General features: G+C 47.7%; 1 protein-coding gene across 18 annotated transcripts in view; it reads left to right on the top strand.

Annotated features, from left to right (window-relative positions):
- Positions 1-20,622, top strand: part of LOC116660511 (atherin-like) — a 209,179-nt gene that overhangs the window by 9,463 nt on the left and 179,094 nt on the right. For 16 of the 18 annotated variants that reach the window (XR_004316077.1, XR_004316081.1, XR_004316075.1 and 13 more), the window contains one exon: positions 7,679-7,757. Coding sequence is in view for 4 of the 18 variants with exons in the window: in XM_032470208.1 (XP_032326099.1) it covers positions 7,679-7,757 (79 nt within the window). In the remaining 14 variants the exon portion in view is untranslated. Of the gene's footprint in view, positions 1-7,678; positions 7,758-9,100; positions 16,698-20,622 lie in introns of those variants that run through there. The other 2 variants (XR_004316082.1, XR_004316080.1) reach the window with 2 other exon arrangements.

Consider the following 20,622-nt stretch of genomic DNA (forward strand, 5'->3'; position numbering starts at 1 on the left):
TAAATTATAATTGAATAATGCATGGAGTCTGCTCTGGAATGATGGTCACCACACGGTATTCAAAGCGGTGTCTGAAGACCTGCTGGATGCCCTTCAAAGGGGAGGTTTTGATGCTGGCTGGGTGAGGGGCCCGGGGCTCACTGTTTAAAATTCACCCTGTTCATACAGTTTTTATTTTATTTTCGTCTGTAATGTAAATGTAATTTAAATGTGATGGAGCTAAAAATTGTTTCTCTTAAGTGTGTACGAAGTACTAATAATGAAACTGCTAAGACAGTAAAACAGAAGAGGAATAGAACTTCCCTACAGAGAAAATAGTGTTAGGAAACAGCAATATTTAAAACAGTTCCCTTGTCACCTGCGCAGAAGCAGACCCAGGTCGTGTCAGGGGAGCACATGTGACTGTACACACACACACACACACACACACATGCCCGCGTGCGGCCGTGCACATGTGAGTGAGTGTGCGTAGGGATGTGTCTGTCAGTAGTAGTGACAACATACTAACAATTAAAAAATTAAATCAATTCAAGATGAATCAAAGATTTAAGCATAAAAACGAAGCCACTATAGCTTAAGAGAAAGTAAGGATTTTACATAATTTTAGAGATTCAAGGAAGCCGAAGCATGATGCAAAGCCACAGCTATGAAAAAACTGCCAGTAATTTCATTACATAAAAACTTAAAACGTCTGTGATACAAGTCATAAGAGCGCAGTCAGCTTTGAAAAGCTATTCTCACACACGTTATAAGCGGAAGTTTAATTTTTTACACGCAGAACGTTCCTAAAGCAGTAGAGAGAACGCAGATGACCAAGTGGAAATACGGAGAAAGACAGTATTTAGTTAATTTACAGAACCCCCCCCCCCAAACAGCCATTAATGAAATTTGCAAAGGAGCTGTGTCTCTCTTTCTCTTCAGAACATTTGAATTTGAAGTCTTAGAATTTCAAGAGAGAGAGAGGATGGTGATCTTCGGGATTTGTGAAAGAATGTGTCACTCAGAGAGAGGTTTCACGTACAAACCTGCCTTTTCCTTCCAGAAAGATTCGTGAAGAAGGGCGGATGTGTCCCCCTGGTGGCGAGTTTGTGTTCCTTAAATCAGCCGGGTTTTCCCCTTTGCTTCCCTTTCCCCTGCTTCCCGCCCCCCGCTCCCCCGCCCCCCTCTTTTGTTTGGTCTGAACTACAGATGATTACGTGGTGCTTGTCACAATGTCTGTTCTTAATGGTACGGACGAGGACAGATGTTCCAAGGACGGCTATCACTGACTCTGGCCACGACGACCAAGCAGGAAGCTCAGGAGCCCTGGTTCATGCGGCTTGGGGTTTGCTTCCTTCTGCCAGCGCGGAGCGCGTCCAGGTGGGAAGCAGCCGTGGTGATGGTCAGCAGAAACAGACCAACGTTATTGTCGCTTAAAGAAAAGAGAGAACTGTCGTATTTGTATTTAACTGCAGGTACAATGGTTCACTTTCAGAGCAAACCCTGGCTTTGAGTGGAAATTCTGTGTGATGCCGCGAAAGCCCGATGCTGCTTCTTCCCGCTTTGATGGGTCGTGAAGGTGCAGCGAGCTTTGCGCCTCCTCAGAGCGCCTTCCCGCTTTCCAGCAGAATAGTCCCCACCAGACAGTACGCACTTGTGCAGTGAGTATCAAAAGTGCGGGCGTCCGTGTGCGCGCCGTGTGCTCGCCACTGTGCCTCAGCGACAGAAGACGCTAGCGAAGCGGGCCTGCTGCTGGTCCCTCGTTTTTGCCAAGATGTTGGTCATTGAGAAAGGCAGGTCGCCTGTCTTCAGGGAGTATCTTATTTCCTCAGTGAAGCAGCACTTCCCCTGGGACTTCTGCATGCTTCCTCCTCCCTCCTGGGCTTCGTGGCGGCGTCAGGACGTAGAGGACAGCGAGTTTGCTTAGGCTTGTGCTGAGTTTTGGTGAAAGGATGTTAGGGATTGTTTGATGCCCCGAATTTCAGTAGAATCGCTCGTAAATTGACTGCCTCTCCTTTATGAAAAATAAAACAAAAACACTGCAAGTGACAGTGTCTGTATTCACTTAACCAGAACACTGTTAGGAGAACATTCCATGCGTTAAAATGATAACAGAGGTATTTTGATGGAAAACAATGCTTTGAGTAAAACCTTGGCAAGAAATGTGTACTTGTGATTGGAAAGCACATTCAACTCTGAACCATTTTAATGGACTTGTTTCTTGTCAGCAGTAAAAATCTTTCCAAGGAAACCTGTGAGTTAAATATTGTATTTCATACTTCATTCACAGTCCTGTTGAACTACGATGCTAACGAAATAAAAACTGCAATTTTTAGAAATCTCACATTTTGTTTTAACCCAAATTTAGATAACTGTTTAAGAATATTCAGAAACAGGACATTTCTATACTGAAGAAACGTGGAGTCCGACGTGGTGCATCTTCCCGTCCTCAGCGCGGCACTGACAGGGCAGCGGCACTGAGGCGTTCTTTGTGCTGGAGGGGTGGGCTCCGCCCCAGACACCATCCTGGGGAGGACCGTGGAAGCAGTCAGTGTGCCACTACGCACACACATCACATGTGCGCCCACAGTTCAGGTCGTGTGCACAATGCACACATGCACACGTGTGTACACACGTGTGTAAGTATATGCGTACGTAGACACAGACGTGTGTGTACAGGTGTGCTTTTTTCCGTATGCATTGCTACACACGTTTAATGAAATACGGGGACAGGATAGTCGTTTTTTGAAGTAAAAATATTGGTATGGTAGTAGTTTGGGGACCTAAAGGAAGCGTGGTGATGGGTTTTGAACATTAAATTAAAGGAAGATACAGAGAGAGTCACTGAGTGACAGGTTCTCTCGGGACAGAGTTGTGTCTGGAGCTAAGTAGGTGCTCACCGGCCACAGGCTTTCCACCGGCCGAAGAGTCCGTGAGCACACGGGGGCTGTGAGGCTCCCGGGATCATTGGCTGAAGCTGAGAATTACCTGTAAAAACGGGCTTTATCTCTGAGCGGCAGCAGCTCTGGTGTGGACCGTGGACGGGTGCTCTGGGCAGTGGTGGGTGGTGAGGCGTGGCCTGGGTGCCCCCCAGGGCGGGTGTCAGCGTCCTCAGACGCTGTTTGTGGAGCCATGGCTGAGCCTTCAGGGTGGGGCACGTGGAGAGAGGTTGGGGGCCGGAGAGCCCGGGGCCCCTCGCTGGCTGTAATTGGGCGTAATGGCTAAAACAGTCACCCGCTCTCTTAGCCAGAGCACGTCTGTTTTCCTCATCAGTCATTAAAAAAAGGAGCAGCAAAACAAGCATTTTATCCCGCACTAAAAAGGAGCCCCTCGCCTTGGGCCCCGGCAGTCGTGCTCGGAAGCTGTGCCTTTGGCCGATGTTACGGGATGTTCAGAAACGCGTGTGCCAGTCCAGGTAGCCGACCTTCCCTGTGCATCGAGACATGTCATCAGCATACGCATTCGGAAGAAATCTTAAGCGTATTTATCTGAAAAAAATCTGTACTTTTCATTTGCCAGCGTACATTCCCCAAAGCTTTCCAAGTTGCTGAAAGGTGATTTTTTTTTTGGTAACTTGTTTTTATGTTCAAATACAGTTTATTTCTGCCACCTGTAATTCTTCTCTCTGGATTTTTTAAAATATTTTTTTTCATTTTCATATTTTTTATTATAGGTTACTATAAGATATTGAATAGAGTTCTCTGTGTTATACAGTATTCAAGTACTTAAATTTTATCAAAACTACCGTGATGAGCATTCTTTTTTTTTAAACATGTTTTATTGATTTATAATCATTTTACAATGTTGTGTCACATTCCAGTGTAGAGCACAATTTTTCAGTTATGCATGAACATATATATACATTGTCACATTTTTTTGTCTGTGAGCTACCACAAGATCTTATGTATATTTCCCTGTGCTGTACGGTATAATCTTGTTTATCTACTCTACATTTTGAAATCCTGTCTGTCTCTTCCCACCCCCTGCCCCCTTGGCAACCACAAGTTTGTATTCTGTGTCTATGAGTCTGTTTCTGTTTTGAATTTATGTTTTGTTCTGGATTCCACATATGAGCGATCTCATACGGTATTTTTCTTTCTCTTTCTGGCTTAATTCACTTAGAATGACATTCTCCAGGAGCATCCATGCTGCTGCAAATGGCATTATGTTGTCGGTTTTTATGGCTGAATAGTATTCCATTGTATAAATATACCACATCTTCTTTATCCAGTCATCTGTTGATGGACATTTAGGCTGTTTCCATGTCTTGGCTACTGTAAATAGTGCTGCTGTGAACATTGGGGTGCAGGTGTCTTTTTGAATTAGAGTTCCCTCCAGATACATGCCCAGGAATAGGATTCCTGGGTCATAGGGTAAGTCTATCTTTAGTTTTTTGAGGAATCTCCATACTGTTTTCCACAGTGGCTGCACCACACTGAACCCCCACACACAGTGTAGGAGGGCTCCCTTTTCTCCACACCCTCTCCTCATTTATCATTTGTGGGCTTTTTTTAATAATGGCCATTCTGACTGGTGTGAGGTGATCCCTCACTGTAGTTTGGATTTGCATTTCTCTGATAATCAGTGACATTGAGCATTTTTTCATGTGCCTGTTGGCCATTTGTATGTCTTCACTGGGGGAATGTTTAGGTCTCCTGCCTGTTTTTGGATTGGGTCGTTTGTTTTTTTATTATTGAGTTGTGTGAACTGTTTGTATGTTCTAGAAATTAAGCCTTTGTTAGTCACATCTTTTACAAATACTTCCTCCCAGTCCGTAGGTTGTCTTTTCGTTTGTTTATGGTTTCCTTTGCTGTGCCAAAGCTTAAAAGTTTAATTAGGTCCCATTTGTTTATTTTTGCTTTTATTTCTATTTCCTGGGTAGACTGCCCTAGGAGAACATTGCTGTGATGTAGTCAGAAAATGTTTGGCCTGTGTTTTCTTCTAGGAAGTTTATAGTGTTTTGTCTTATGTTTAAGTCTCGGAGCCATTTTGAGTTACTTCTGTGTGTGCTGGGGAGGGCGTGTTCTACCGTCACTGACTGACCTGTGACTGTCCAGCTGTCCTGACACCACTGGAACATTTCTGATTTGTTCACTTGCTTTGTCTCTGCTGCGTCCACCCTGGTTTAAACAGTCATTACTTCCCTGTTTGACGTTTCATTTTAATGAAAGTCAGACCCCTGTTTCTGTCTGTAAGCCCCAGCGTGGTTTCGGAGCCACGTACACGTGTAAATTCATCTTCTGTCTCTCTTTTTCTGTTTGATGCACTGTTTTTTTATTTCTGCAGACACAGTAAGTGCTCACTGTCCATCCCCGCGGGCCTTCACGCAGGCGGCTTTTTGGTCTTTCCTCGGTGATTCTTTCCTCTTCTTGTCTCACCTTAATGTCCTCTCCCTTAGGGACCCTCCTCTCTCTCTTTTTTCCTATCACAGGGCCTGTTCATTTATTACAGTGTCCACAGAACTTAATGTTTTTCTCTCTGTTTTCCCCCTGGATTCTGTGAAGGCATCGCCTCTCATTTACCACGGATCCCAGCATCTGGAACACAGTAGCTGCTCATTAAACATTTACTGAGCAAACAAGAGAACATAGGTGCTCAGTAATGCTTGGTATGTGACTGACTCATAGTCTTAGTTATGCTGAGCTCATTATTTATTGAGAGGGTGATAACGCCATTGAGTGTCTCAGCTTTTTCAGTGCCACGTGTGACAATTAATTATTTATGTTGTGGCCCTTCCCAAGGATTTCAGATTTTCCCACGAAGCAAGTTATAGCGCGTTTATGTTCAGGAAGCTAATTTTTATTAGACTAAATACACCACAGAGCTGCGGTTTTGCCCCACCAGACACAAAGGGAGCACAGATTTTTTTTCTTTTCTCTAAAACAAAAGCATTTCTGAACTCTTCTGAAATTCTGACATATTTTGGTCCAAAATATATCACTGATTCCCTTGGGCAAAAATAAATTGAAATGTCTTAGGACAAATTTTGCTTTCGGATTCACAAAATAAAGTACAATTGTTTGCAGGTATCTTTGGGAACTGTGGTTCATCTAAGGTTAGCTGGTTTTGAGACCTGAGATACATTGAAAAACAGAGCAAAATGTTCCCTTCCTTTGGCTGCATGGGCCGGCCTTGAAGGACCGCGCTCCTGTGCGCACTGCTGTTAAACCGGTTAGACTTAATCTAATGATAAACTCCAGAGTCTTTTGTGCGTGTTGAGAAACATCTTCACTTCTACGAAGCGGTAATGATCTCACCACTTACAAGAACCGAACAATTAAAAACATATCCATTGGGCAGAAGCGGCTGCATCTGTGTGCAAGTTGAGATAAGCTGAACATCGTTTGGTCGTATTTACAGAGGACCGTCATTCCGCACTCAGGTCCGTGGTTCTGTTTCCGGCGTGGCTCCCCGTCAGCGTTGTAAGGGGCGCTGAGCCTGTGGAAGGAATGTGTTTCTGGAACTCTTTTTCCTGCCGTCCTAACATGCAGCTATGCTTTTGAGACTTTGGGTCAAAGCGAGGTCTCCCATGATACCAAGTGATGCTGCGCAAGAACCTCTGGTTAGGCAGCAGCCCCCAGCAGCCACAGCTGCTCTGGGGAGCCCGGCGGGGCTCCAGCCTGCGGGCGGAGAGGGTGGACCAGGACGCCCAGGGCTCCGCAGACAAGGCTGGGGAAGCAGCCCCGTCTCCGCTTTCACTGTAGACTTGTGATTCCTGTGGTTGTGAGGGTTTCTAAGTCACCTGCAGGCGGACTGAGTCAGGGTCCCCTGGGGCTCTGGTCTAGCAGGTGGCTTCCTGGAGCTCCCGCGGGAGATCTAGGCTGAGCGGGGTTTGGCGTGGGCTCGTGGGGGGGGGGTGTGTTTTTATGAGCCGCCGGGTGATCTGGTGCGCTCCCAGGAACTGGGCCGGCGCCCATGCAGAGACACGTTCCCAAGGAACTCAAGGGAAGGTTCCAAAGTTCTGATCACCTCAGCTCTGCCCTCCAGCGGCCCCGCCAGCCCTGCCCTGGAAAAGTAGAAAAACCCAGGTTTCACGTCCGTGACAGGCACAGAGACAGAGAGGTGAGAGAGGAAATGACTTTGCTGTCCTCTAGTTGAAGGGAAAAGGGCCCAGAAAGTGCTTACTGGGTTATAGATTTGTTACGTGATTGTGATCAGCTCTGTGGGTCAGACCAGTCACATGGCTGTGTCTGTAAACCCAGTCACAGTCGGCTCTCCTGCAGAGGGAGAGCGAGATCCGCCTGTGGGCCTGTCCCTGTCTTCCTCCCTCACACGAGCCCTGTGGTGGTGTTCGTCCGCTTTGCAGGTGTAACGCCCAGTGCAATGTATTCAGAATGAGAGGATGGATTTTAACAAACTGTTGTACATCATCTTTTCTTTTTCCTAGAGAAGTTGTCCCTGGGTACATACGACCTCATTAGTCAGAATTTTTTCACAACCACACCAATTTTTAGAAGCTAAGGTAGTGATTCTTAATTTTTTGGATCAAGGGTCCCTTTGAGAATCTGATGCGACCCTTGGAGCTATCCTACCAGACAGTTGAACTATTTATATGAGATCAAAGTTTCCCTAGATTTTTAGGGAACCTGCTAACATCCCAGAGCTCTGTGGGTCCGCAGTGCAGTTTAAAAGGTCCCGATCTTAGGTATGTGGCATCCATGCTAATTTACAATTTAATAAATGTTTATGTGTTTCCCAGGTGCCCGTGCAAGAGTGAGATTCACACACCGGGAGAGCAGACATTGAAAGGACAAAGGACCCGTCTCCCTGGAAGAGCCGTGAGTAATAGAAACGTCCCTGTTGAGTCCCTGGCGTGGTGGTTCACAGAGAGCCCTGACAGTGCCACTTTGGAAGAGGTGAACAGCCCGTTTAAACCCTGTGACGCAGCTTGACGGGTTGAATATTCTGATGTCAGGTGGAAGGTGGGTAAAAGCCAGAGCGTGTGGTGGGGGCGGTGTCGGCGCAGGAAGACAGGGCTCGGCTGGAATCCCAGCTCGGCCTCCGGCAGCCGTGGGCGCCGCCCGCACGGTGGCCTCCGGGCTCCGTGTCCCCGTCTCTGAGGTGAGGACACTTGTGCTGTGAGGACTGCGATGTTGCGTGTGAAGGACTAGCTCACTGCTTGACACGAACCTGGTGTTTTACTGCGAGTAATGGGTGGTGGTGATGATTGTTGATTCATGAAGCTCACAGATGCGTCACTGATATGGGAGCTCCCAGAACACTCGGTCTAACCGGTCATTTTACAGATGATAAAACCAAATTCAATGTTAATTTAAATGACTTGCCCCGAGTGAAAGTCCGCGGAGATGTGACTGCAGGAGACTCTTCCCCGCCGATCACAAGCTAGGGGATGTTTGTTAAGCTCAGATATGTAGAATGCTTTTGATTTTTTCAAAACATTTTTTATTGAGTTATAGTCATTTTACAATGTTGTGTCAAATTCCAGTGTAGAGCACACTTTTTCCGTTATACGTGAACATACGCTTTTGATTTTTAGTCAGCAGTACTAATAAATGCCAGAAGCCTGTGACTCCCAACTTTGCTCCTGTCTCCAGTGTGGCCTCTCAGTTTCCAAAAAACGCTATTCTCTCCCCACCTTTTATTGTTTTTAAATGAGGATAATAGTGGTGACCTACCTGGCTGCCTGTGAACTAGGGGTAACATATGTGAGGCACTTGGCAAGGGTTAATCCTGAAATAACGATACTTATTGTCTTTGTTACCAGATTTATCACTACTTTGTAATGATTATTTCAGTAATTCTTTTCCTCAGAACTTCTTTAACGAAACAGCTAATTTTAAATGGTGTATTTTTATACGCAAAATTAAATTTAGCCAATGATACAAAGCATCAGTTAACTTAATTTCTTTGACCTTTCTTGATCTGTCTAGTTTATTTTAAAGGACCTTTTAATTTTATTTCTTCATGTAAGTCATCGCTGGCTGTAAATGCTAAACAAAATAATTTTAAACATGAATATATCCCCTAATTATAAAGTTGACATTTTGAAGGTTTTATTAAAGTATCTTATTTTCTTTCTCAGAAGCCTAATTAAAATGCTTTAATAATCCAGAGTTACAAGGAATGGAATAACTAGCATGACCCTTTTGAATTTATATAGATGCTTTGAAAATCCAGAAATTCTCACTGGAACAGAAGACGATACGGGTAAACCTTCTTTTGCTCATTCGTTGCCGGAAAGGTCTGCCTGGGAGCCACCTGGGGTCTGCCAGGTGGTCGGTGGCACGTGTGCAGAGACCACGAGGAGCACGCCTGCGGCTGAACGGGCCGAGCTGGCGGCCCGTTGTCGCGGGAGAGCGCGTGTCCGGGGCTCATGGGCAGTGTCGGGAAGACACGTGGCCGAGCTCGGTGTCTGGCTGGGGGACTCGAGGGGCTGGGGTGCAGGGATCTGCTCTCTGTGGGAAGGTGTCAGACGCTGTGCATGTTCTGTGACTGTGCGTCTTGATAAATCTTACCTGTAGGGAGGGGAGGCTGGAACGCAGGTGAAGACCTGATTGCGAAGGGTCCAGCATCCGCAGGATTTGTCCGCGAGGTCCTTCATGGACGGTGTGCTCACATGAGAGACGGGTCACGGGAAACTCTCAGCAGAGGTTGTCCAGACCCAGCCTGCTCCCCGGAGCTTTTTCAGTCGAGATGGAGCGAAATTTTCACAAATCATCAACTACTGTCTCCTTTTTGCTTAAGAATTCTCCCCGCAGTTTTTCCCTCTCCTCTCGCGTTTCACTGCACACAGCAGGAAGGAGCCAGGCTGTGCCCAGGCACGTCGCTTCGCAGCTGCCTGTCGCGATCACGGCTGCGATTCCCACTCTCCGCACGGCCGGCGGGAGGCCCGGTGGCCTGAGCGTCCCGCCTCTGCTCAGCCAGGATCAGCTCTGGCTTCCAGGCCTGCTGAGCCCTCATCAGCGCCTTTAGCCCCGCGCCTCGCCAGCCCTCTGCTGGCGTGAGACGTGTGCTCTCAAGGATGGTGGAAGCTTTGCCTGCTGGGCCTGGACCTCCGGGGCCTCCCTGCCGTCTTCACAGCCGTGCTCCTGTCGACAGCCTGCTCAGAGCAACCTGGGCTTTGCTCTCACGCTCCTCAGCCTCTCCGGCCTCCACCCATCCCCAGCTCCAAAGCCAGGGCCGCGTTTCCCGGTGTCTCTGCCAGCGGCACCGCTGTCCCAGAGCCAGAGTCTCCCTTCGTTTTTGGCCTGCAGGGGGCTTGGGGTCAGACACATCTTCCCTCATCCCGTCCTGCTCTGCCCCTTCCAGTGCTGAGAACAACCACATCTGCTTGAGGGGAACTTGGGGACACCTACCAGTGGAAAGTCACCGTGATCTTCTGTTGCCAGTTCTCTGCCAATCAGCTAATAAATTTGGTGAATTCTGATCAGAATCTGAGGGCTCTTCTCTCGTGGGGGTGAGGGGGGCAGGAAGAGAAGTGAGAAGCTGGTTCCGAGATGGAGGCGAGAACGCAAACAGTGTCTGTAAAGAAAACCAGAGTTGGCAGCATGTTACTGTCTGACTTTAAAATGTTATAAATCTAAAAAGAATCAAGGACCGTCTGGCACTGGCGTAAAGATGGACGTGGGCCAGATCTGGGGTCCAGACTGACTGCACATGCGTGTCTGTTTCTATGCCACGCGAGTCAGGATCATGCAGTGGGTCACTGATGATCTCCTGAGCCAGCAGTGCTCAAAAACAAACAAAACACATGCATCTCACTTCACATTTCATACAAAAATTAACTCATGATGGATCGTAGACGTCAAGATGGCCAGTTGTGGAAGGCAACCTAGAAAATGCGTCCGTGGCCTTGCGCTGGGCAGGGGTGTTTCGGGTGGAACACAGAGAGCACGAGACCCACGGAGACGTGCTACATTGGGCTTCATCGAAAGGAGAAAACATTTGCTGTTTAAAACATCCTGCTAAGGAAATGAGACAAGCTACAGGTGGAGTGAAAACGTTTCGATAACCTGTATCCGTGGAGAACCTGAAGCTGGAGCATAAAAAGAACCCCTGCAAGTCACTAATAAGGAAACAAAAAACCCAGCTTACAAGTCGGTGAAATGTCTGAACAGACGTTTCACCAGAGAACAGGCGTGGAGGGAAACCCGCCCGTGGAAGCATGTCATCATGAGATCTTCGGGAAATGCGGATCAAAACCGCCCTGGGTACCGTCACCTACGTTTTAGAGTGGCTGAAGTTCAAGAGCCTGAACATCCCCAGCGCCGGGAGGACGTGGAGCGGCTGGGCTCCCTCCCTGTGGTCATGGGAGGAAGCCACTCGCCGCCTTGAGACGCGGTTTGGCAGCTCCTCTTACCGTTGAAACGCCGAGTGGGACACAGCGATGTCACTTACAGGCGTCCACCCCGAAGAAGGAAATAAACACATTTGCACACGAAGACAACCGTTTGAATGATGATGGCGTCTTTAGGGTAATAGCCCTGGGTTGGAAGCCACCCAGGGGTCCATCGGCAGGTACATGGCTGAGCAGGTGACCCTCCACAGTGACAGGAACAAACTCTGACGCCTGGAACGAAGTGGGTGGATGTCAAGTGCGTGCACTCAGTGAAGGGAGCCGGACCAGGGAGGTTCTGTGCTCCCAGGTCACACGCTGTCACATCCGAGGGAGGGCCCAGCCTCAGGGACAGGAAGCAGAGCAGTGGTTTCCTGGGACCAGGCAGAGGACTGGCTGCAAAGGATGCGAGGCTGTTATTTGGGGTCATGGAAATACTCAGTGTCATAGTTGTGATGCTGGTTACACGGCACGTTTCTCACAGCTGGTTTATTTGCATATTTTAAATTGGGGAACAGCTATTGCACGTGAAGTATATCTCAATAAATCTGACCAGAAAAAGGACAGATATAAATATCTCATTCTCATTTGCCAGATATGTCTCTGAATTTACCCTCATTCCCATTTTTGTGTGCTAAATCTGTGACTTATATAGTGACTCAGTGTCTTGAAGTCAGACAGCGAAATGCCTCCAGCTTTTTCTTTTAAGAAATAGTTTGCATTCCCGAATGTATTTTAGAATCAGCTCATTCATTTCGGTAGCCACCCCTCCGCCCCGCCCTGCTATCGAAGCCGTCTGAGATTCTGATTGGAATTATGTTGAATCTGTGGATCAGTCGCTAGGAGCTTCCGTCACCCAACACACCACTCACGTATTCAGCCCAGGCAGAGTGAAATGTTCTTATTTATTCTTGGTGGAACATTTTAGCTGCGTAAACAGTTTGGGCAAAATCAAAGCACACCTTCGGCAGGTGACAGCCTCGTGTGTGTCTGGGGCAGAGCAGTTGGGGACCTGAGGGGCTCGGGGGCAGGTGTGCAGTTCCAGGGACGGCAGTCTGGTCCTATTTCCTGAGCATCCTTGCAGCTCAGTGTCTGAGCGCCTCTCCAGGAATAGTCCTGTCCTTGCGTTATTTAATTGTGTCTTTCCTCCTGGCTTTGTGACCAGGTCTGGGGTACACTCGATGGGAAAGCAGTGATGCAAGACTCCCACGGCTGACGCCCAGAGCAGCCCTGGGGCAGGCCTGGCTCCCCTCAGGGGAACTCTGCCCGGCTCTTCCTGTCCGTCCCGCAGCGCCACCCTCTGCCCCGCCGACTCGCCCCTGCAGGAGCCTCACTCTGGCGAGCCCTCTTTTTGGGCATCGCATGAAAGGAGGCTCCGAGGACCTCTCCCGCTCTGTGCCATCCTCGATGAAACCTGCGTGACATCAAGAATAGACCTGACTTTGAAAACGTCCAGGTTTGTTCTTCAATAAGAGGTGGATGTTAGAAACAGACTGTTCTCTGATGTCCTTGGGCTCCACGGTCTCCTGGGGAGAGGCCCAGACTCTCACACTGGGAACTGGGTCAGTGCGGGGATGGACCGTCGCCTGCCTGGCCCGGGCCCGCACGCAGGTGCTCTGTGGGCGGGGGTCAGAGGGAGGAAGGGCTCGCCTTGGACTTGAGGCGCTGCTGCGAATGAAAAGTAAGGTTCACAGGCGTGAGCATGTTCTGAAGGCACTCTGTAAACAGCAACTCCCGCCACTCATCTGCGATGAGCTTTTGATCCCATCTCTTCTTCTGACTTCTGAGGGCAGTCTGTGGATTCGTGCTCTGAGGTTAAAACTTTCATCAGCCCTGCAGCGCGCTCGGTCGTGTCCCCGAACCAGAGGACACCCAGGCCAGAAGCACCCAGCCAGCTCATTGACAGCGCGTCTGCCCCCTCCCCCCCCCCCCCCCAGCACGTCGGAGCCGCGGGAAGAGGGCTGGCCGCGGTGCCTTCCTTTCAAGTTCCCTGGGAGAGTCTAGCTCGAGTCAGGGTGTAGAACCGTCGTCGCCACCTCAAAGGGTCACATGCCCAGGCTTGGGGTTTATGTTTCCTTTTCTGTCTGTAACCCTCTGCTGGCGGCCACCTCCCACAGCTCATAAACCTTGTGTAACCGTGAACCTCTCTGTCTGCCCCAAAGCCGTGCCAGGGTCCCGCCAAATAACACGTGGGGTTTAGGTTTTAAGTGAATTATTACAAATACTCGGGGCCAGGCCTTGAAGAGGTAGAAGCTGCATTTCTCTGCACCTCCCCGAACTGCGGGCGTGACGTCCCAGGCGCGTGCTGCCCCTTCCCGGCGCCACCGCCGGGGGGGGGGGGGGCGCTGGGGCCCGGGCTCGTTTCCCTTCTGTGGCACAGCGGATGTCTACGCTGGGACAGCGCTCGCCTGCCAAAGTCAGCTCTCATAGAATATGTGCTACATTATCAAGAGTAAAGAATCCAAAACTTAAAAAATAAATGCACTTACGTTTATTAAGAAGAAAGCTTGATTATCTAACAAACGATCCGCCTGCAACATCCCGTTTGCTCCAGGCACCACCCTCCTCGGGGCTCTGGGTTGCAGTGGAAACCTCCTCTGGGCGATTCCCCGCCCCCTTCCTTCGGATCTCCCGTCCTCCCGGCCTCCTTCCTTCAGGACCTGCAGGGAAAGCCCGCGTTCTCCCGGAGCTGCTGTCCTCTGTCCCCTGTCCTCCCCTCGTGTGTACACATCATGCTGCGAGTGCCACAGACTCAAACGGGCTTAGACAAGAAAGGGAACCCATGACCCAATGACTTACCTGGAGGAGGAGTTAGAAAGAACCCTCAAAAACCCAGAATCAAGACTTTACCCCCCGTCCCGCCCCGCCAGCAGTGACGGGGGAATACTTCAGTCCACTCGTGGCTGTCATATTGCAGTGGCTTCTGGTCTCTCCCTTTTCCAGACCACCCTGCCCACAACCACCAGATTGGACACATGAGGAACAGGGGCACAGAGTGTCTGGGCTGCGTGGCTGAGGGCAGACAGCCTGTGAGCACAGGGGCCAGGGCTCGGGGGCCAGGTCTGTGCCTCCACCGCTGCATGGCTTCCTTTCCAGATGTCCTCTCCCTTCAAAGCCAAGTAGAGGCCACCTGTCTGTCCCCTGTAGGCTCCCAGAGGGCTGCACCATCTCGTCACCTCCTCGGAGGCTTCCCCCTTCTGCCCCGGGTTGTAGGGACCGGGGAGGGTGGGGTGGGCGTGTGTGACTGCTGACTGGCACGGAGACCGCAGCCCTCGTTAGGAATTCATGTGCAGAAAACTGCTATATGCAAACCACTAAATGCAAAATAGACAACAAGGACCTCCGTACAGCACAGGGAGCTGTATTCAATGGCTCGTAGTAACCTAACCAGGAAAAGAACCCGAGCAGGAAGATCTGTACAGTGTAACTGAATCACTGAGCTATGAGCTATGCATGCACTGGAAGCTAACACAGCCTTGTAAATCAACTCTACTTCAATAAAAAATTAAAAAAAAAAAAAAGAAAGAAAACCGGTGGCCACTTAGACCGCTGCCCTGGGCCCTGGGCTGAACAGCTGGGGCGCGGAGCGTGAACAGAGTGGCTCATGTCAGGTGGCGGGGTCAGCGCCCGGCACGCATGGATTATGGCCGCCAGGTGTCAGGTGGCTGGCTTGGAGGAGGAGCAGGCGCGCCAGGTGCGCCAGGTGCAGACTGGAATGTGACGTGGGAAGCAGCTTAGGCCAGCGCGGCCGGCAGGCGGGACCACGAGGGACCTGTGAGGACAGGTGCTGAAGTGAGAGTCCCTGGTCAGGGGCTGACAGAACCGCCTCGTGGGGGCCCGAGCGGCGTGAGGGTAAGAAATGACGGAAGTCCCAGTCGCGGGGGCCTGCGCTGTGTGCTCAGGTGTCTTGCTTATACGGAGATGCTGGGTGGTGGACTTCATCAGATTCCCCTCCAGACAGGTGTTTGGACAGCTGTTTAATAAGTGCTTGCAGGCATCCAACATGAGGGGCAGGTAAAGAAATCAGTTAGAAAAAAAAAGAGAATGAAGACAAGTGAGGGGAGGGGGAGGTCTGTGAGGCAGGTGGAGCCACGGCAGCCCAGAGGGGGCAGGAGGTGCGAGCGCTGCGGCCGAGTGAAGGCGATGCCCTCCCCGGGGCGGCCCTCGCTGTGGGCAGCACCGCCTCTCGGGCGGTTAGATGCAGGACAGTTTCTGCGTCTCGTGTCGGGAAGGACTGGGCTTGGAAGGGGTGCCGTGTGTTTGGAGACGCGGGCCTTGAGTGGCAGGAAGCGTGTAACTGTTCGGTGACAGAAGTAGAAGAGGCCGGCGGTGGCGGGGGACGGGGACCAATGACAGTGGGTAGTCCGGGGGTCTGGCCCGGAAATGGAAACTTAACTGCTGGGACATTTTCTGTCTCATCCTGGGCGGTGTATCTGTAACCTTGGCTGCCGTCTGTCACGTAGACGTGTGCGCACCCCGGGCTCACCAGGCTGCGTGTGAACACGGACACCACCCGCGGGGCCGTGGCACGGGAGCACGTGCGCGCCCCCAGGCCCCGTCTCCCCGCAGTGCAGACGCGCGGCCTGGGCTCATGCTGCTTCCCGCCTGCAGGTGGCGCTGTGGACTCACGGTCCAGCCCTGCATGCGGTCCACGCAGCCGGCCGGTCCACACCGCCTGCACGCCCGGTGCGTGCACGCCGGCAAGGTCCCATGTTGTAGCACGGTGAGGGCGGCACTGATGTGTCAGTGACACTTTTATTTGGGTCGAGGGGAAAGCCACAGATGTGGAATACAATTTCAGGTGGAGAAATGTCTGGATTTTTGGTAACGACCCCCCCTCCCACAACTGTAGAATTCTCGCAGGATGTTTTACACACAGCAACGTTCCTGGGTTCGGTTTTCCAGTTTCTTATTTTCCCCAGTTCTATGTAACCAGTGTTTGTGTTTTTAGGCTCAAAATCAAGGTGAGCCTCCCGTGGGCCGAGGGTGGGGCCGTCTGCTCCCTGCTGGCCGTCATCCCAGGGACCCAGGGACAGGACGCTCTCTGGTTGTCAGCAGTCACCCAGTGAGGACACAGGAGACCCCTAGTCGGAGTCTCTGTTTGCCTGTTCGTGTCCTTGGGCGGCTCTCCCCACGAACCTGTCTGGTGGTGCGGCACCCGCTCCGTTTTCCTTCAGGTGACGGGGCTCCGAATTCGGAGCTGTTCACTGAGGCAGCTGAGGAAGTAGAGATGTTCTGTTAATCCGGTTACACATTTCTGAGCACGTGTGAGACAGACAGAGGAGGAGAGGGACACGCAGCTGCAGAACGTTACAGGTGGTCGTTACCCAGCGGTGGGATTGACGAGTTTATTTAATGCACTTTTCTGTATTGTTTGAATTTTCTTCACGTAAGATGTCTTTTTTTTTGCAAAAAAAAATATTTTTTTTTACATTTTTTATTGAGTTATAGTCATTTAACAATGCTGTGTCAAATTCCAGTTTAGAGCACAATTTTTAGTTATACATGAACATACATATATTCATTGTCACATTTTTTTTCATTGTGAGCTATCACGAGATCTTGTATATATTTCCCTGTGCTATACAGTATAATCTTATTTATCTATTCTACATTTTGAAATCCAAGTCTGTCCCTTCCCACCCCCTGCCCCTTGGCAACCACAAGTTTGTATTCTATGTCTATGAGTCTGTTTCTGTTTTGTATTTATGTTTTTTTTTTTTTTTTTTTTTTTTAGATTTCACATATGAGCGATCTCATATGGTATTTTTCTTTCTCTTTCTGGCTTACTTCACTTAGAATGACATTCTCCAGGAACATCCATGCTGCTGCAAATGGCGTTATGTTGTCAGTTTTTATGGATGAATACTATTCCATTGTATAAACATACCACCTCTTCTTTATCCAGTCATCTGTTGATGGACATTTCCACGTCTTGGCTACTGTAAATAATACTGCTATGAACATTGGGGTGCAGGTGTCATCCTGAAGCAGGGTTCCTTCTGGATATAAGCCCAGGAGCGGGATTGCTGGGTCATATGGTAAGTCTATTCCTAGTCTTTTGAGGAATCTCCATACTGTTTTCCACAGTGGCTGCACCATAACTGCATTCCCACCAGCAGTGTAGGAGACTTCCCTTTTCTCCACAGCCTCTCCAGCCTTTGTCGTTTGTGGACTTTTGAATGATGGCCATTCTGACTGGTGTGAGGTGATACCTCATTGTAGTTTTGATTTGCATTTCTCTGATAATTAGTGATATTGAGCATTTTTTCATGTGCCTATTGATCATTTGTATTTCTTCCTTGGAGAATTGCTTGCTTAGGTCTTCTGCCGATTTTTGGATGGGGTTGTTTGTTTCTTTCTTGTTAAGTCGTATAAGCTGCTTATATATTCTGGAGATCACGCCTTTGTCGGTTTCATTTGCAAAAATTTTCTCCCATTCCATAGGTTGTCGTTTTGTTTTGCTTATGGTTCCTTTGCTGTGCAGAAGCTTGTAAGTTTCATTAGGTCCCATTTGTTTATTCTTGCTTTCATTTCTATTGCTTGGGTAGACTGCCCTAGGAAAGCATTTTTGAGATGTATGTGAGATAATGTTTTGCCTATGTTTTCTTCTAGGAGGTTAATTGTATCTTGCCTTATATTTAATCTTTGATCCATTTTGAGTTTATTTTTGTGTCTGGTGTAAGGGAGTGTTCTAGCTTCATTGACTTACAGGCTGCTGTCCAGTTTTCCCAACACCATTTGCTGAAGAGACTGTCTTTATTCCATTGTATATTCTCACCACCTTTGTCGAAATTAGTTGACCAAAAGTTTGTGGATTCATTTCTGAGCTCTCTATTCTGTTCCATTGGTCTGTATATCTGTTTTTGTACCAATACCATGCTGTCTTGGTTACTGTAGCTCTATAGTATTGTCTGAAGTCTGGGAGAGTTATTCCTCCAGCCTCTTTCTTTCTCTTCAGTAATGCTTTGGCAATTCTAGGTCTTTGATGGTTCCATATGAAATTTATTATGATTTGTTCTAGTTCTGTGAAATATGTCCTGGGTAACTTGATAGGGATTGCATTAAATCTGTAGATTGCCTTGGGCAGTGTGACCATTTTAACAACATTGATTCTTCCAATCCAGGAGCATAGGATATCTTTCCATTTTTTTTAAGTCTTCTTTAATTTCCTTCATCAATGGTTTATAGTTTTCTGTGTATAATTCTTTCACCTCCTTGGTTAGATTTATTCCCAGATATTTTATTACTTTGGGTGCTATTTTAAAGGGGATTGTTTCTTTACTTTCTTTTTCTATTGATTGATCGTTAGTGTAAAGAAATGCAACTGATTTTTGAACGTTAATCTTATAACATGCTACCTTGCTGAATTCTTCGATCAGCTCTAGTAGTTTTTGTGTGGACCTTTTAGGGTTTTCTATATATAGTATCATGTCATCTGCATATAGTGACACTTTTAGCTTTTCTTTTCAAGATGTCATTTTTAACAGCTTTATTCAAGTATAATTTACATACCATAAAATTTACCCATTTAAAGCAGTATGTAATTTTTACAAAAGCCTTAACACCATTAAAAATCATGGGCAAGGCAGGTCAGATAAAAAATAAAGGGCTTCACTGAACACGCCTTTCCTGTTCTTCTCCTGGTGGGGGGGAGTGATATGTGTGGAGAATTTTAAAAGATTTTTTGGATGAAGGTGGCATATAAGCTCAACCGACAATTTTTTTTAAAGCAGCATTTTCTCTAAAATTGCTCTTTCTCAGTCCTCTGGGAATCACACTGTACCAAGAACAGTTCACCCCACTTTTGTTTCAATAAAGCAGGTTGTGCAATTCAACAATTTCAGCATTTTCTGGAATGAGGTGGAACTTTTGCATTTCCAACCTTAAGCTTTTTCAAAGATTCCAGAAGTTTCAAGATTACAGCCTTGGGTTGGAAAACTCCCAAGAGCAATTTCCTATGAAATTGTACTGTTTCTATTTCAGGAGAGAAACAATGACCACATAGTGGAATTGGATGATTTCCTGTTCAGTAACCAGGCGCACACTGAAAGTAAAAGCATCATTTCACAAACACATTCAAACTATTCAAATGATACCTTTTGAAAGACAAGTGGAAAAGTAATTGAGGAAAACACTTTATGCTGTACATTTTTTTTTTGTTTTCTTTTTAGTTAATGGTAGCATCATGGGAAGAATTTCCCATCCAAAATGAAAACCCAGTGTCATACATTTATGTCATATTCTCAATTCCATGCAAGTGGGAAGATTTGCCTAATGGTTGAGAGTCATGACAGTCTTTGAAAAGCCCAGAGAAGGTGTAATTGACTTATGTTAGTTCAGGTGTAGAGCATAGCGATTCAATATTCTTACACATGACAAAATGATCACCACAATAAAGATAAATCTTGTTACCATCTATCACCATACAAAGATGTTAAAATGTAATTTATTGTATTTCCCACACTGTACACTTCTTACCCATGGCTCATCCATTTTATAACCGGAAGTCTGTATCTCTTAATCTTCCTCACCTACTTCTCTCACCCCTCACCACCCTCTGCTCTCCCAATAATCTGTTTGTTCTCTGTATCTATGACTGTTTGTTTAGTTGTGTTTGTTCATTTGTTTTGTTTTTCAGATTCTACATGTAAGTGAAATCAAATAGTATTTGCCTTTCTTTGTCTGACTTACTTCACTTAGCATATAATACACTTTAGATTTATCCACACTGTTGCAAATGGCAAGGTTTTATTACTTTACATGGCTGGGTAATATTCCACCACTCTTCTTTATCCATTCATCTATTGATGGACACTTAAGTTGCTTCTAGATCTTGACTATTCTAAATAATGCTGTAGTGAACATAGGAGTGCATACATATTTTCCATTAGTGTTTGCATTTTCTTCAAAAAAATACCCAGAAGTGAGATTGCTGGATTGTATGGTAGTTCTATTTTTAATTTTTTGAGGAACTTCCATGCTGTTTTCCACAGTGGCTGCACCAATTTACAATACTATCAACAGTGCACATGGGTTCCTTTTCGCCCACATCCTTGCCAATTTTGTTAATTGTTGTCTCTTCGATGACTGCCATTCTGACAGGTGTGAGGTGATACCTCATATTACCCGGAAACAGTGACAGTTTTACTGCTTCCTTTCTGATCTGGATTTCTTTTATTTCTTTTTCTGGTCTGATTGCTGTTGCTCGGACTTGTAGTACTATGCTGAATAGGAGTGGTGAGAGTGGGCACTCTTGTTTTGGTCGTGATCTCAGGGAAGTGCTTCAGTTTGACCATTAAGCATGGTGTTAGCTGTGGGCCTGTCATCCATGCCTTTGTTATGCT

This window comes from Camelus ferus, chromosome 29 (genome assembly GCF_009834535.1).
Source record: "Camelus ferus isolate YT-003-E chromosome 29, BCGSAC_Cfer_1.0, whole genome shotgun sequence".
Taxonomy (NCBI): Eukaryota; Metazoa; Chordata; class Mammalia; order Artiodactyla; family Camelidae; genus Camelus; species Camelus ferus.